This window comes from Typopeltis vanoorti, chromosome 1, assembly GCF_054136105.1.
Source record: "Typopeltis vanoorti isolate ZY-2024b chromosome 1, IOZ_Tvanoo_1.0, whole genome shotgun sequence".
Taxonomy (NCBI): domain Eukaryota; kingdom Metazoa; phylum Arthropoda; class Arachnida; order Uropygi; family Thelyphonidae; genus Typopeltis; species Typopeltis vanoorti.
Window position 1 is genome coordinate 132,886,547 of NC_143549.1, and position 16,518 is coordinate 132,903,064.

The following is a 16,518-nucleotide window of genomic DNA, read 5'->3' on the forward strand; positions in this document are numbered from 1 at the left end:
TAAGAGTCTTAGATCTGGTTATATCATCAGAGGATGTGATTAAGAATGGAGTGTCTGATTTTCCCCCAGTTTGTGAGAGTGACTACGAAGTGATCACCTGGGTTGTAGCCAGTCATATGAGGATTTCTATAAAAAAGGACTACATGTGAAACTATAATGCTGGTGGAAAGTTTTTTTTTTTTTTTTTTTATAATGCTGGTGATTATTAAAATCTTAGACTACTGGGAGCTATAGCATGGGAAGTGGAGTTGAGTGGGAAGGAGACATGCTGTGTGGGCATTGATCAAGAACTGTTCAATAATATGGAGATATTATTGAACAATTCTTTCAATAATGAACAGTTCTTTCAATTATTGATTAATTGAAGAGTATCAAGAACTGTTCATTTGATCAATAATATGTAGATACACATTGCTTGGTTTGGTTGTTGTATATGCATATTGTTTGCTAGTTTGTCTTGGACTATTTATGTACTGCTATAACTTTTGGCTTTGTGTATTTCTGTAACCTTTTCTGTAATTTTATTTGCATGTAGATGCTGCATTGGTTAACTTAATTTTTGTACATAAATTAGTAAATAATATATGTTTTTGACTATTTATGTATTGCTGTAATCTTTTCTGTTTCATAAACCAACCAATCATATCATAGCCAAAGTTTAGGTCAGAATTCCCCATAACTTGTTTTTCAAATAATTCCATCAACAGGTTGGCTAAAAGAAGAAAGTGGTGAGCCCATTGCTAGGCCCTATTTCAGATTGTAGAATTTTATCTGATTGGAAGAAGGTATTGTTGATAGTGTATTCAAATTACTTCAAAGTGTCTCATGGAAATAGTTCTTGTAGCAGTCCTGTGGTTTTTCTGTTCAGAGTACATTGGTGAACGGATGATTCTACTTCACTAAAGTGTGCTGTGTTTCTTATGTAGATGTCTGTCTTGCCTATAAGTGGGACTACCAGCTGTGCAAGATGTTTAGAGAGAAGTGGGTGAATGTTTGCAGTTTACTATGGGCTGCATATTTGGTATGTGTCTTGCTTATATATCTTATATTCCCATGTATGACATCATTGCTTATGTACAGAAGAGACTTAAGAAATTATCAAAAGGTACTGCAAATTTAATCACCATTCAAACAGCATCAATACTTATTATGAAAGTTATTTAAATAACTTTCATTACTTACACATGTAACAGAAATTATCTAGAATTTTATTCAAAAACTCCAGTATATTTTGTCCAGTGTTGCATGGACATCATCTGGGAGGTAGACTGTTAACTATATTCAAAACACAAATCACAATAAGTATTTAATCATGCATATAATAGCTTGTGTCTCGGTCTCAGCTGAAGTATATGATATTACACTATTCGAGTTCAAAGAAAAATTGTAGTAAGTTGCATAGATAAAAAAAAAATAATAATTATTATTATTATGTGACACCTCCAGGTAGTCCAAAGACTCATTGAGAGAAGGCACCTTACAGCTCTGTCTCCACCACTCAATCCACCAACTTCAACGAACCACAACTACACTAACACCATCTACCCACCACCACTAGTATTTTCACAGACAATCACAAGCATCTATGCCCACAACAGGATTCGAACCTGCAGCCTTTTGGATGGAGAACGGATACACTAACCACTCAGCCAGTCAAGTTTAATTATTTAAAACGAACACTTATGAACAATTAATAGTGATCACTTCCTAAAATTTGAATATTGGCATGCAATCTGATTCAGGTTCAGGTTTGGATGATTTCATAGCATTCCACATATTTCAAAGAAAAAACTGTTGAATTTGAACTTGCTGGAATGAAGAAGTTTTGTCTAGGCACAGAATTCCAAAGAACTCTGTGCCTAGTGTTAATAGTGTGAGAAGCAAGTCCAGACTTATTGGATTTCCAAAAATGCAATATAGTCTTAATGTTCTTCAATTCTAATCAAGCCAGAATGGCTGACCTGTCCAAAATAACAAAGGTGACATGACCAGGATTCTTGATAGACAACTGGTAAGGAAAGAGGTGGTAATGTATCCTTTGCAAATGAGAGGAAGGAAGGAAGATAGTTTCCAAGCTGGTTTAAAAGAGATGCATAGATTGAATTTAATCAAATCCTTGCTATTTTTTCCAAGGTTCCTTTAAGGTAGGGTATTGAAATTGAAATTCTTTTCATATTGGATTGTAGTCTGGTATAAGGATAATAGCTCAGTGGATGTGGAGTTTGCATACCACGGCGCTTGGCCACACGAAGGAAGACTTGGTTTCGAGTCTAGTCGCCGACTAGAGGAAATTTTTCTAAGCCTTTTTTCGACCGGTTCCCGAGTTAGTCGATCTCTGGCACGGGCAAGTGGGTTTTTCCTCCCGGAAACTCGGGTTTTCTGTCCTGTAAACTCAAGAAAATCGACCGTAGAACCCACATTATTTCAGACATTAAATATATTGTGTTAGGGTTAGGGACCACGAGATGGCAGTACATTTGAGCCGTCTGTCTTCACTGTGTACTGCTTAATTAGTGATAGCCTTGGGCCATCTATCTCTGATTGGTACCAGTGGAGATTGAACTGCCCACTCAGTCTCCAAAGTTAGATAGGGCTAAATGGCCTCGCCTACTCCCCGTAAACGGGAATAAAAAGGCGTTAGCTGATTTTTAAAAAATTTTTTTTATTATCAGTAATTTTTTGAATAGTAGTTTTGTTGTATCCATTATATATCAGATTGCTTTTAATTTTATTCAGTTCATCTAACAAAAGGGAATCAGAAGATCATATGAGCTCTATGTACTTGATACCCATCTTCTATGATAAATGATGGTGAGATGACGAGTGAATGTATTTGCTGGTTTCCATTCAGTAGGATAGTTGGTTATTGGATTAACATTTGATAGTGAACTTGATACAGGAATACGGGGAGTTTATTTTCTCTAGGAACTGAAGTAATTCTGACTGGTGGGATCAGACTGTGAACACGTCACTGACAAAATGTAACCATATATGAGGCTGATGAAGTATAGTGTCAAAGAGTTATTTTTTTTAGATTAAAAAAAATCATAAAATAATCAGTTAAGGCTGGTGAGATAGGACTGCATATTTGCCATTCCTTCTATTATTTTTTTGAACAACTTTTTTATGTTATGTAAAATAGCCTGCATTGATGATGAATTTAAATAGGTTAATAATGTTTTCTGTGAAATCGTAAAGACTCTCTCTTTCTCTCTTGTAGTATATTGGTGAATAGGGTGACTACATTAAAAGAAACCATAATCTCATTATTAGACAGATATAAAGTCTTTTATTTTCTTTTTAAAGTAGACTATTTATGATATATGAATTAGTATGGCCAGTGAGATTCGAAGATGATGAGAAGGATGTTTTGCAAGGTAGCAAGTGAGAGAGAGCCAATACAGTCCACTATTGAGTGTAGACGGTTGTCATACTTATGTATTTTAGGAAAACCCTCAATAGTGGCGATATCCCATGAATATGGTGATTCATGTTTTGAATGTAGTTAATGGTTTGTCTCCCTAACAGTGTCCACATAACATTGAATGGAACATATTGGAGTTTTTGAATAAAATTCTATATAATTTTTGTTATATGTGTAAGCCATGAAAGTTATTTAAATATGTCTAGTGAACATGTTCCCTTAAAACTGTTTAGCAGCAATACTTCTTGAAGCCAAACAGCCGTTCAGAAATATCTCAAAAATGGAATGGTTGGCTTTCCAGAAAATATAACATGACAGAAATATTGTATTATTAAAAATTGACAAATGTAATGCCTCCTCAGTAATCATGAACATGGAGGAGAATGTTAAAAAAAATGCAAAACTTACTCAATGAAACTGACACTACAGTCTACTTGACCTCACTTTACATGCCTAGAACATTGACCAGCAACTTAATTAAAAAGCTTATCAAGTGGCCTGAAGTTCATACATTAATATATCCTGTAATTCCCAGAATTTATGGAGCTCCAAAGATACAAAATTGGAAAACTGATCTCCACATTTTATTTCTTTATTTTTATTTTTTAGAAGTCTCCGAAGAAAATAAAGCAAATGCTATTATAAAAACCTTTTGAGATAGGACAACAGTATTTCCAGCAGTAGGGAAAAGAGAAGCAAAGAACTCAGATCTATCAGATCTGAGTTCTTTGCTTCTCTACCCCCCCTCCCCATACAGACAAAAAAAAAAAAATAGAGATGAGTAGTATTACTCCCTCACATTTAGTTTGTCACAGACAAGATATCTATTTTATGTCAAGAGATAAAAATAGTTTGATCCCTGCTAAAGAGAAGATCTTAAGTCTCATTTGATTGCCAAAACCTCCCCATTTACCATTCAAAAAAAATGTGGAGTATACAAGATCACTTGTTTGTGTGAAATTTACTTTGTTATATACGCAGGCCAGTCAGGAAAGATTGTCAGAACACATGAAGAATGTGAGGAAAAATAAATAAATAAATCAGAACTAACACCGCTTTCCACTGAAACAAATCAAGTAGTATGGCAGCATGCCAAAAATTGTCTATATTGATTATAATTTCTTCCTCAAAGCATTCAAAGAGTTATCAGAAATGTTTAAAAAACACTAATCAGTGTAGCCAACAAAGCATGTGATCCTACATTAAGTTTATCTTTCATCAAAAACGCTGCATCATGTTGCTAGCCACCACAATATAACATGAATTGTATATGTAGGCAACATTGTTAGTCTATTTCAAATATTCTGTATTATATATACCAGTGGTGTTCAACCTTTTTTACTATGCGAGCTACTTTTCTATGAAAAGTTATTTGGCAATTTACTCTCTTATATATAAGTTATACGGCGATCTACTCTCTTATACAGATCATGTTCCCCCAACCTGATATCTGATTACGCACAAATAAACTACTAAAAACTTTATTTGTGTATTCAAAAATTTATTTATCACTTTTAATACAACAAAAAAAAAAAATATATATATATATATATATATTGGAATAAAATATTTATTTCTCCATTTTGGAAAACCAAAGTTAGAAAAAACAACAGATTGATTACAAACTCACAAGTTACAGGAAATGCTGGTTGATTAAAAAAGAAAAAAAGTTAATGTGAAATTTGGCATTGTTTGGACCTCGCAATATTTTCATAGTCAAGTTGATATCAAGAAGTGGCCAATCGCAGACAGTCATCCAAATGATCATTTGTAATTTGGTTTCTTGATTTTTTACGACAGTCATATTTGAAAAAGCAGATTCTGACAAGTATGTCGATCCGAAACACGACAGATTTTTTGCGCAATATCAGTTAATATTGGGAATTTTTCACGTGCATACTTCCAAATGACTTCATTCTTTATTAATTTTTAATGTAAACTATTCTGAATGTTTATTAACTCAAGTTCTACTTCAGCTTGGTTTATATCAAACAGCCCACTAATTTTATTTGAAATTTCTGTGATGTTCAAGTTTTCTTGAAATGGATTATTGATAAAAGATACAATCATTTCAGTTTTATTAAAATCTTTAAATCTTGAATTTATTTCTTCCTGAACTAATTCTATTTCACGAATAAATTCTTTTAAATCATAGTGAAGCATTTCTTGATTTTGTTCAAAACATTTTAATAAATATTTAATAAATAAATATATTTTTCTTTAATAAAAGTAAGTATTGTTGGAAAGGTTTTATTGAACTTAACGTCAATTAAATTTTTATCTCTACCTTGTAACTAAATTTAAATTGCTTAATTTCGTACAGAAATCTACTAAAAATGATAAGTGTAACAACCATCTTTTATCACTCAATTGTGGATAAATATCTCCTTTTTCATCAAGAAAATGTTTTATATCGTTAATTAATACAAGAAATCTTTCTAAAAATTGACTTCCACTGAGCCAGCGAACATTATTGTACAACAGAAGTTCCATATCATCATCTGCCTAATAACTGCCATTTCAGGGCTTTTCCTCGAACAGAATTTACAATTTTAAATGTAATATTCAAAACATCTTTTGTGTTTAATCTTTTACTACACAGTACTTGTTGGTGAATAATACAGTGGTATGTTAAAAAATCTGGGTATTTGTCATCGTTTTTACATAATGAAATGAAGCCTGATTTATTACTTATCATTTTTAAAAAGCGGAAGTTTTTGTTGTTTTCACAAATTCATCAAATGCCGAAAAAATGTCTTCTACCTTAGTCCTTCCCAATAATGGTGTAATTTTCAAAAGTTCTTCTTTACTTGAATAATCTTGAAATACCATGTGAATAAATACCATTAACTGAGCAATATCAGTGAAGTGATTTGATTCATCAAATTGTAATGAAAACGCAACACACTGGTGAATGTCTGACATTAACTGAGTTTCAGATTGGCACTTAAAATTTCAACTCTTCTCAAAATTCAGAAAATAAAGATTCTGCTGCCACAGGAAACGATTCTTTTATTAAAAGAATCGTTTTAATAAAAGGCCATCTGTAAAAGGCTTTTTTGTTTTTGCTAATAAATGACACTTTCAAAGATGCAATAGTGACTGATATTGGTTTATTTATTACTTTTGAAATCATATTTTGTTGTCCAGAAAGTCATGCCTTTAAATTTATAATTTTTGATTTACGTATTTCAGAATTTTTGGGAAAACTTCAATATGTTTTGCATGTAGCGATCGAAAATGTCTCTCAATATTACCTTTTTTTGGAATTGCTACAGATGAATTACAAATCGAACAACAACACTTTCTACTTACCATTATAAAAAAAAATTCGTTTCCATGCCTTGTGAGAATGATACGTCTTTGATTTCTTTGATACACTCATGATTATCCTCACATTAAACAAAATGCATACGATGTGCTTTTGTTATACGTCTACTTTTGCTATCCAGTCGTTACTGGGACATTGTAAACCTTTATTATTATTTCACTTTGTATACTTGTAATTTCTATTAATTACTTGTGATGTCTTTTACTCTATACTGTATTTTCCGTTATTCTAATTTGCTGTGCGCACTTTCTCTCTCAGAATCTCTCTTGTTTATCTTATTACATGCTATGTTTATACCTTTCGCATTGCGAGTCTTATGCCTAATATCTTAGGCATAAGACTCGCAATTCTTTTTGATTAGCAAAAAATAACTCAAATATATGGCTGGTAGATTTCTCTCTTTCTCTAACACAAATTCCTACATTAAAACTTTCACAAACAGTCGAGGTCTATTCTTTTTCTTAATTTCATGCTTTGGCCAACTCACTTAGATTCCCTCTCAACAAGTTCAATTTATTTTAGAAACAGTGCAGTTGTAAATAAACAAACAGGCAGTACTCTTTTAACAAGAAAGTCAAATGACAATTATTTACATTACTATGAAATATACGCAATTTTATTTTTATATACAATTTTATAATGTTAGGGATATTGCTTTCTCTATCCATCTATAAAAACTCTTTAGCAAAAATTATAACCTTCTTTCTTGAACATTAAATACTTTCTTCAACACATAAGGTTACCTGCTCTCAGTTTACACATTTTTACTTATTAATCTCAGCTTACTCGTAAAGAGGTTACCTAAATCTGTGTTAAGTTATCTTTACACATTTGATATCGGCCTCTAACATGCCAATTGATTCTCTTATGGACATTTCTTAACACTATTAAACATATATCTTAAAAGTCTTTCTTGTATCAACTATAACAGGAATTATATAAAAGTTTTGAACGTACAAAGGCTCTGTATCTCACATTCAGTCAAAAGTCTTTCACTAAAAAGTTCTATGGCAATTCTTTAGTCTCAGATCTTCTTCAGGAAATTTTGACTCAGCTGCATCTCATTGGGAACGTAGCGGGCTGTGGGCTCATTCAGCTCTGGCAAAAGGTTACTCTCCCTCGGCGAAAAGAAAAACTTATGAGTGAAGGTCCTTCGGGAAATTTGCCTTGTTTCTCCTCTGCTTGGGCTCGCCGAAAATGCCTGGACGACTGCCTTCTTTTTCTGCCATTTCAACAGCTAGAACTGCTGTTAACTGAATCCCTCTCTGGCCTGGAAACTTTTCTCCAGCAGTTGAACTCTTCCTTTCGGCAATTTGAAACCTTGTCTGCGGCCTAGAAGTAGTCTCTCTCTCTCTAGCGACATCTCGAACCGAGAAGCTCCTTTCTGGAAGCAGGAAACTCCTCTTTCAAGCAACATGGATACGGGCAGTCTCTCTGATGGCGACTCTGGATCGTGCGGCCTCCTCTCTGACAGCAATTCTGGAACCGGGATAGAATTGCTGGAACTTCTGCTTGCTTCAGTCCCTTTTTATTATTAAGCCTCCTCTGAGACCTTGCATGAAGTTTGGCAACCCCCAAAGAATCAGTATGAGTCTTTCATCTTAAGTTTCAAGTTCGGCACACCTTTGGTTCTCCTCCGCTTTCTTTTGATTGTAAGTTGCCGGCCATCGGAAAGTTGTTTGAACTCTTTCTGACTGACTTCGGAGATGTTTACACTTAGAGCCTGCAAGCCTTTCTCATACATACAAGTTTCATTAACAATCTTTTTAATGCTGCCATGTACAGCTTTGGTGACAAAAACATTGCCTTTGTTTTTAACACTCTAACATATTCTTATTAAAGCAGTATATACAGTTAGCTTCAAAAGAGTTATTTACAAAAAATCTAATACAAACTATACCAAGACAAACAAAGTTCATTTTTTTATAATATTGACATGGGACTTAACCTAAGTAAAAAATCGATGAAATGTGCTTTGGAATATTTAATATTTAAGCTACAATCGAGTTTTTACACTTTGCTTATAATCGTATTCACTCGGCCCGTTGTTTGACTTCCACTGATCCAAATTAATTCATTTACCCGGACTTATAAGAAAATTACTGATTTGACAATTTTAACGAAAACTAAATAAACAATAGCAATACACTTAAAGCGAATTAAAAATAATACAAAATAATGATAAATAAAATATTATGTTTTTTTAAGTTTTAATTAAATTTGTAAGTAAGGAGGAATACACGAGATCGACCAAAAATCACACAGCGATTTTTGGTTGATCGTATATATATCGTATATATATTTGGTCGAATGGTATATATATCGACGGGTTGAACACCCCTGATATATACCATTAACTTGCTTATCATTAACTCATTCAGTGTAATATTAGTTTATTTTTTTTTTGTTTCACTCTCCTAAAGAAGTGTATTATTATAAATGCACAATTAGTGGAGATTAAAAAATAATTGTTCAAAAGTCTCCATTTCGAATATATACTGGACTCAAGCAGTTCATAACTGTAAAGTGGTTTCTGAATTCATTATAAAGTGTTTGATCATTAACAACCTAATATTTCCTCTCATACTGTAAATCGGTTGTTAAAACTGATATTCTATTAATGAGCATTTGGTAGTATGAGCTAAATATTAAGTTATTAATGACTGTGATTTTCTCGACTTTTTTCTTTTCTTAATAAAAACAGCATATGTCATTTCAATGAATTAAAAAAACCTTATAGTTTGTTAGTACTCAGTTTGAGTAACATTTCATTTCATTTTTGTTTGACAGTGGTTTATTGTGCATTATTTTGATCACTATATTATGAGAACGGTATGAGTGCGATCACTTGCTAAAATGACTGGCTTAGAGTATAAGCTAAATATTATTATTGTTATTAAGAGAGACCTCCAGGGAGTCAGAGACTCATAGAGGGAGGCCACATGCTACACACCAGCTATCATACTTATTCTTGAATTCATTCACACTGCTTGCACTCACAACATCCAATGACAGTCCATTCCGATCACGCACCACCCTCTGAGAGAAAAATCTAGCCCTCACACCCTTCTTGGCAGCCTTCATTCTCAGCTTCCAAGAATGCCCTCTCGTCCTTTTCCCACTCTCCATAAATTGAAAAATTCCATCAATTGAAATCCTGTATGACCATTTCAGAAGTTTGTAAGTCTCAATCATATCACCCCCCCTCTTTCTCCTGTTTGCTATATATTAATCTACTAATGAGCGGCTAGATATTTTGTGATCATTGTAATCGTTAAAGATTATTACTTCTATGTTTTAATTTTTTTATTTATTAATTTGAATGTAGGACTTATTTATTGTCCTTTTTTAATTATAGGAAGAAGCAGAAACTCATAGTAATTTTCATCACAATGCAAAAGGTATATGCTTTTTTCTTTCTTTTTATTCCAACTATTTAACATAGTTATCCAAAGAATTTTTGTTATCATTGTATCTCCATAAAGTCAGACTTTTGTCCTCATGTCACAAGCAGCTTTCATCACTCTGCCTTAAACTCACTGTTTTTTCCACTCTCTCAAGCATTGCATTTTACTTGACCACTCTTATGCAAAAAAAACATGCTCTTCACTTCCTAGTTTATCCTTGCCCTTATATAATTTTCAGAGATAGTCTCCTGTTTTATCTCTGCAACTCCTCTTGTAAATTTCTTCTACATTAATATTGCCCAAACTCATCAGCATATGTCTGTCATACCTACTATTCACTAAGCTCTATTAATGGCAATCTGCCTTCATATCCAGCATTCCAGGAATCCATCACCTTACTCTTCTTTGGATCCTTTCCAAAATATCTTCATCCCCTTGAAAACTAGGTGATCAAGGTGATTAAATCTGTGCAATAATCTATATTCGATGTTTTCAAGTATAGATTACTGTGCATGTACCAGAACTATAACCTTCTTATTTATATCATTACCATAATACGCTGTTCTCATAACTTTAGTAATGTGGCCCTTACATTTCAGGTCCTTGTCTATCTCTCTCACTTGTCCCATATTCCCTCCACCCACCCCAAAATTGTACTTACCAATTGTATACACTGCATCCTAACCTTTCCCAGATTTCAAAACATTGCACCTTGTAACATTGAATTGGAAGCCTTGTGCATGTTACTGCACAGCTAATCTATTTAAATTCTCCTCTACAGCCACAACAGCTGCTTTACTGCTCATAGCTCTATCATCTGCAACCATTGCATCACCTTATAATCACTATCATTATTATTATTGTTACATGGAGAGTCAGAAGACTCATCATGGGGGATCCATTTATTCACACACTAGCCATCATTCACACAATACCTATCATATTCATACTTCTTAAATTCGTTCACTCATGAAGCACCTCCACTACTTCTGGCAACCCATTCACCACCCTCCAAGCAAAAAAACCTAGTCCTAACACCCTTGCTAACCACACTCTCTCTTACACAACTTCCACTAGTTATTATTATTAGCATATATATTATTGATATATAAATTAAACAACAAACGCCCTGCAACAGATCCACCTGGTATACAGCTAATAACTTTCTGTCCTCCCCATACACAATTAGTTGATGTTTATCAGACAATTAATCTTTCCAGCTCACTAATCTGTTATTTAATCCATTCGTCCCAGTATGTATGCTCCTCCATGGAGTCATTGGGCTCATTGAAGGTTGACCATATTAGTCACTCATGCGTGAATACCTATATTTTATTTTCTAACGTATGTAATATATATCAGTAGATTGCTAGAATACAACCTCCTCATAACAAAGTCATACTGCCACTCATAGAGAAAGTTGCTGTTGTCGACTCAATCCTGGATCCTAGCCATCACTATTCTTGTTAACTACACTTGAACCACAACCTTCAAATACACACCTGTCTGTAAGTTGAAGTCTCAGTCTTATCTTCCTAATATCTCTTTTGAATGTTCCCCAAAGTCCTTGTTAACCCTTCCACATCATGACTCCAATATTGGCACATCATAAAAACCTTCATATTCTCTGCATTGATACTGAAGTTGGAGTCATCATGTTTAAGTTTTCTGTTTTAGAAGGAAAATGTTCCAAATTGCTTGTCAGAGCATTCATGAAGGTCTCCTTAATGCTTTTCAATGTAATTTCATTCTTATTTTTTTTTTTATCAAACTTTTACATATTATTCAAACATTGACAGGTGTGTGTGTCATTTGCTGACAGATGTTCATTTGGAAGGTGACTAGTAATAAATAGCTATTTTGATTTGTATTCTTTTACAGTTAGCAAGCATTTCTTCACCTATGAAACCACAAAAATTTTTTGTCACTCTGCATTTTTTGTAAAGATATCACACTGAAAACTTCATTCATTTAGATGTTGATTAGCCATGGAATCCTAAAGATGGTGGCATCGTCTTCCACTTTGGCAGTGTCATGCAACTCAGATGTACTTTGTTGTTTAGCTGCATGTCAAATGTTAATGTGGAATTAGTGCAACTGAAAGTTCTTAACAAATTAGTCAGCAGATGACCTAAAAGATTGCAGAGAAATATGTAACAGAGCTAAGCTATGATGCATCTAAAGAAAAGTTATGGCTTTGGTAAAAACATAGAAGATAAATATCAGGAAGTGGCAAAATGTTTGGGAGGCTATTAAAAAGCTCAGAAATGGAAGAAGTACTATAAAAGAAATCAAAGATGATAAAGGTGACATGAAAACAGAAGATAAGGGTATCCTAGACGTCTGGAGTAATTACTTTGAAAGACTAATATGAGATGTGTGTGGGGGGGGGGGGCTGAAAAGTTCTGATAAACACCTAGACCAAAAACAATATGAAAGCAAGTGATATAACCAATGGAAAGAACATATCTTAAAACCTTTTAATCCCCCATCTTTCATGAAATTGTAATAATTTGTACTTTTTCTTTTAGGATATATATAAGAAGACATGTCAGAAGTTTTGAAGACACAGATTGTGGGCCATCATCAAGTTTTTCATGCTGCAAGAAAAGTTTGCAACTGAGATTCATCAAACTTTGTGTAAGACTTTAGTGGACTGTGTCCCAGCATATCCAATGGTTGCTAGATGGGTGGTCAAATTTAAAACTGGGCATCCTGAGGCAACAGATGTACCCAGCTCAGGAAGACTTTCACAGCAATCACACCTGAAAACATCGATGCAGTGCATACCAGGATCCTTGATGATAGATGAATGATGCAGCAGCATTGTCAAATATATAACACTTCTCAGGGAATATTGTGTAGGTTACATGGATCTATCTCAATTCCTTCATGGTAATTATCACAACTTTTCAGCACACCCTTATAAACAAAACAGTGACAGAATGGTAGTAGAAAATTTTCAAGAGAAATGCAAGTAGGAGTATCTACCTCAGTATATATCAGTACTGAGGTAGAGTAAGCTTTCAAAAACTTGAATGTGGAAAGGCAGCTGGAATAGACAATATTGGACCAGAAATGCTTGGATATGGAGGTATAAAAGTTTTGCAGTGTTTGTAGTACATAATTCAGAGGACCTGGTTGGAACATCAAATTTCAGATGGTTGGAGTGAAGCTCTCATAGTTCCCAATTGTAAAAAGGGGAATAAAGTTGAACGTGAAAATTATAAATGAATTTACCTAATGAGTATTCCTAGTAAGATTTATGCAAGCATACTTGAAAATAAGCTGAGAAAAATGATGGAAGAGAAACTTGGAGTAGAACAAGCTGGGTTCAGGCAAAATACAGAAGTGCCTCAGGAGTTCCTTTATGGTTCTAGCAGTGTTGGCAGTGGCAACATCTAGCTGAAACCAATTTTCAAAATGTTCTTTAGAACAGTTTAAAAAAATAAAATGAAAGAATCATCAAAAAAGTGATTCACATTTTAAATCCCTTTGTGACTTATAGGCAATCCTGTGAGAAATCATGGGAATATGACAAAGATCTGTACTGGCACATGACAAGGTGTCTTAAGAAAAGCTTTTTAAAACATTACAATTATATTACAAGTAAATGGAACTTGATAGAAAGCAATACGTAGCCTAGATTTAAGTTGTAAGTCAGCAGTTAGATTATGAAAGAAAGTGGCATTAAACCTGATATTAGAATCAGAGACTTCAGCTTTAATGCTAATTTCTTTCATAATGTGAGATATGAAATAATTCATTCAACCCTGATTTTATATTAAACCATGTAGATGATGCATTCCTAAATACATCCCATGAGTCTCTAGGATTCTCTGACTAAATTGAATAATGGCTATAACAAATTTGCCATGAAAATCAATAATAAGAATGCTAAAACAATGAAAATAGGTAGCAAGATAGAAAACTTCAGCTACATTCTCATTGGAAACCTATGGAACAGGTAAAATATTTCAGCTATTTAACATAGTTCATTAGTGAAGATTATTATTATTATTATTATTATTATTATTATTATTATTATTATTATTATTATTATTATTCAGGCCTCCAAGGAGTCAAAAGACTCATCGAGGGAGGTCCTTCCTAAGACATAAAGTCTGTCAAGACTCATCGAGGGGAGGTCCCCCCCCCCCGAGAAACACAAAGTCTATCATACCACTCTTTAACCTCACTGACTGTTCTTGCTCCCACCACACCATCAGGCAATGCATTCCACGGCTCAACCACCCTCCACACAAAGAAACCACTCCTTACCCTCTTGCTCACAGTTTCCTTTCGTAACTTCCAGGGATGGCCTCTTGTCATCACTCCTTCCCGCTGTTCAACCAAGCGAAAGAACTCCCCAGTGTCAACCCTGTAACCACCTCTCAACAGTTTAAAAGTCTCAATCATATCACCTCTCCTTCTTCTATCCACCAAACTCTGCAGTCCACATTCTCTCAGCCGATCCTCATAACTATCCTTGTACAGTCCTGAAACCATCTTTTTCATCTGTCTTTGTATCCTTTCCACAGTTAATTTATCCCCTTCAAATCCTGGAGACCAAATCTGAGAACAATAGTCCAAGTGTGGTCTGATCAGAGGCTTATACAACGGAATGATAACCCTCTTATCTCTGCAGGTCAGTGTCCTTCTCATAATAGCAGCAATCCTCTGTGTTACCTTCACTACCTTTGCAATATGTCCCCTAAACTTTAGGTTTCTATAAATCATCAACCCCAGATCTCTTGTCTCCCCTACTTCCTCCAGTATAACTCCTCCCATAGAGTATGCAGCATCCCATCGATGTTTCCCAAACCTCAAGACCTCACATTTTGCTGCATTAAACTGACACCTCCATCATTCATTTGCCCATCTATCTAGCTTATTCAAATCCTCTTGCAGGGCTACCACATCTGCACTATTACTAATAATCCTTCCCAGCTTCGCATCATCCGCAAACAACTGAATATCCCCCTGCAATCCACTGGCTATGTCATTGATATAAAGGTTAAACAATATAGGTCCTAGTACTGAGCCCTGTGGGACCCCACTTGTAACCCTCTGCTTCCTGGAAACTGGTCCACCATACATAACTCTCTGATACCTATCAGACAGCCAATCCTGAACCCAGTTGACCAATCTGACATCCAGACCCATGTGCTGCAACTTAAATATCAGCTTATCATGTGGCACCCTGTCAAATGCCTTCGCCAAGTCTAAGAAAATTGCAGTATATGCCTTTCCCTCATCTAATGTTCTTGTAACTTTATTATAAAAGGCTAGCATATTGCTAAAACAAGAGCGTCCTTTCACAAATCCATGTTGATTCTCACAGATAACATTACCCTCATCTGCCCAATGCTGTATACGGTCCCTCACTACTTTCTCCAAGATCTTAACAACTACTGATGACACACAGACTGGCCTATAATTAGACACTTCCAGTCTGTTACCACCCTTATGCAATGGCACTATCTTACCTTCCTTCCTTCCATTCCCTGGGCACCTTTGCCAAAGCCAGACTTTCATTGAAAAGCCACATTAAAGGCACTGTCAATTCCCTAGCACATTCTCTCAAAACTCGTGGTGAAATACCATCCAGTCCCACAGCTTTACTGACATCCAGAGTACTCAGTATCTGAAACACACTCTCCTCCTGTACCTCCAGACCTCGAACCAGTCCTATCCCTCTAGCATTAAAACTGACTCCTCTAGGATGAAATACTCCAATAATGTGTTCATTGAACAATTCCACTATGTCCTCTGCATCAGTCACTCTATTCCCATTTTTATCATACAATATCATTCTTCCACAGTCATTTCTCCTCCTACTGGCCACATAGCTAAAAAATTCCCTAGGATTTTTTTGGATCTTAGGACCAATCTCCTCTCATATTCCAGTTTCGCTTTCCTTACCACACTAGTCACTCTTCTGGCCTGTGTCTTATATTCCTCATGCATCTCTTCACCTGTCTCCTTATATCTCTTCCATAGCCTCTTTTTCGCATGCAATTCCTGTTTAATATTGTTTGTCATCCACTTTACTCCAAATTGCGTCCTCTTCTTCACTCGTGGTATACAACTTACCATTGCTGATAACAAATATTCTTTCACAATTTCCCACGCACTAGTGATATCCCGGCCTTCCAATTCCTCCCTCCATGAAACTTCCCGAAGTTGACGTCTAAGACTATTATAATCTCCTGCCTTATAATTCCACATAAGTTCCCGTCTCTTTGATACTCCTGCATGTCTATTCATTTTCCAAGTCAACACCATATGGTCACTCTCTCCAACTGGTGGGAGAGACATCAACTCAGTTATTATCAACTCTTCTGATGCTATAA

General features: G+C 34.8%; 1 protein-coding gene across 3 annotated transcripts in view; it reads left to right on the forward strand.

Annotated features, from left to right (window-relative positions):
* FucTB (alpha-(1,3)-fucosyltransferase 10) overlaps positions 1 to 16,518 on the forward strand; it is a 167,922-nt gene that overhangs the window by 29,519 nt on the left and 121,885 nt on the right. For all 3 annotated transcript variants that reach the window (XM_090393841.1, XM_090393824.1, XM_090393832.1), the window contains exon 2: positions 10,114 to 10,156. In XM_090393841.1, the coding sequence (XP_090249967.1) occupies positions 10,114 to 10,156 (43 nt within the window). The remainder of the gene's footprint in view (positions 1 to 10,113; positions 10,157 to 16,518) is intronic.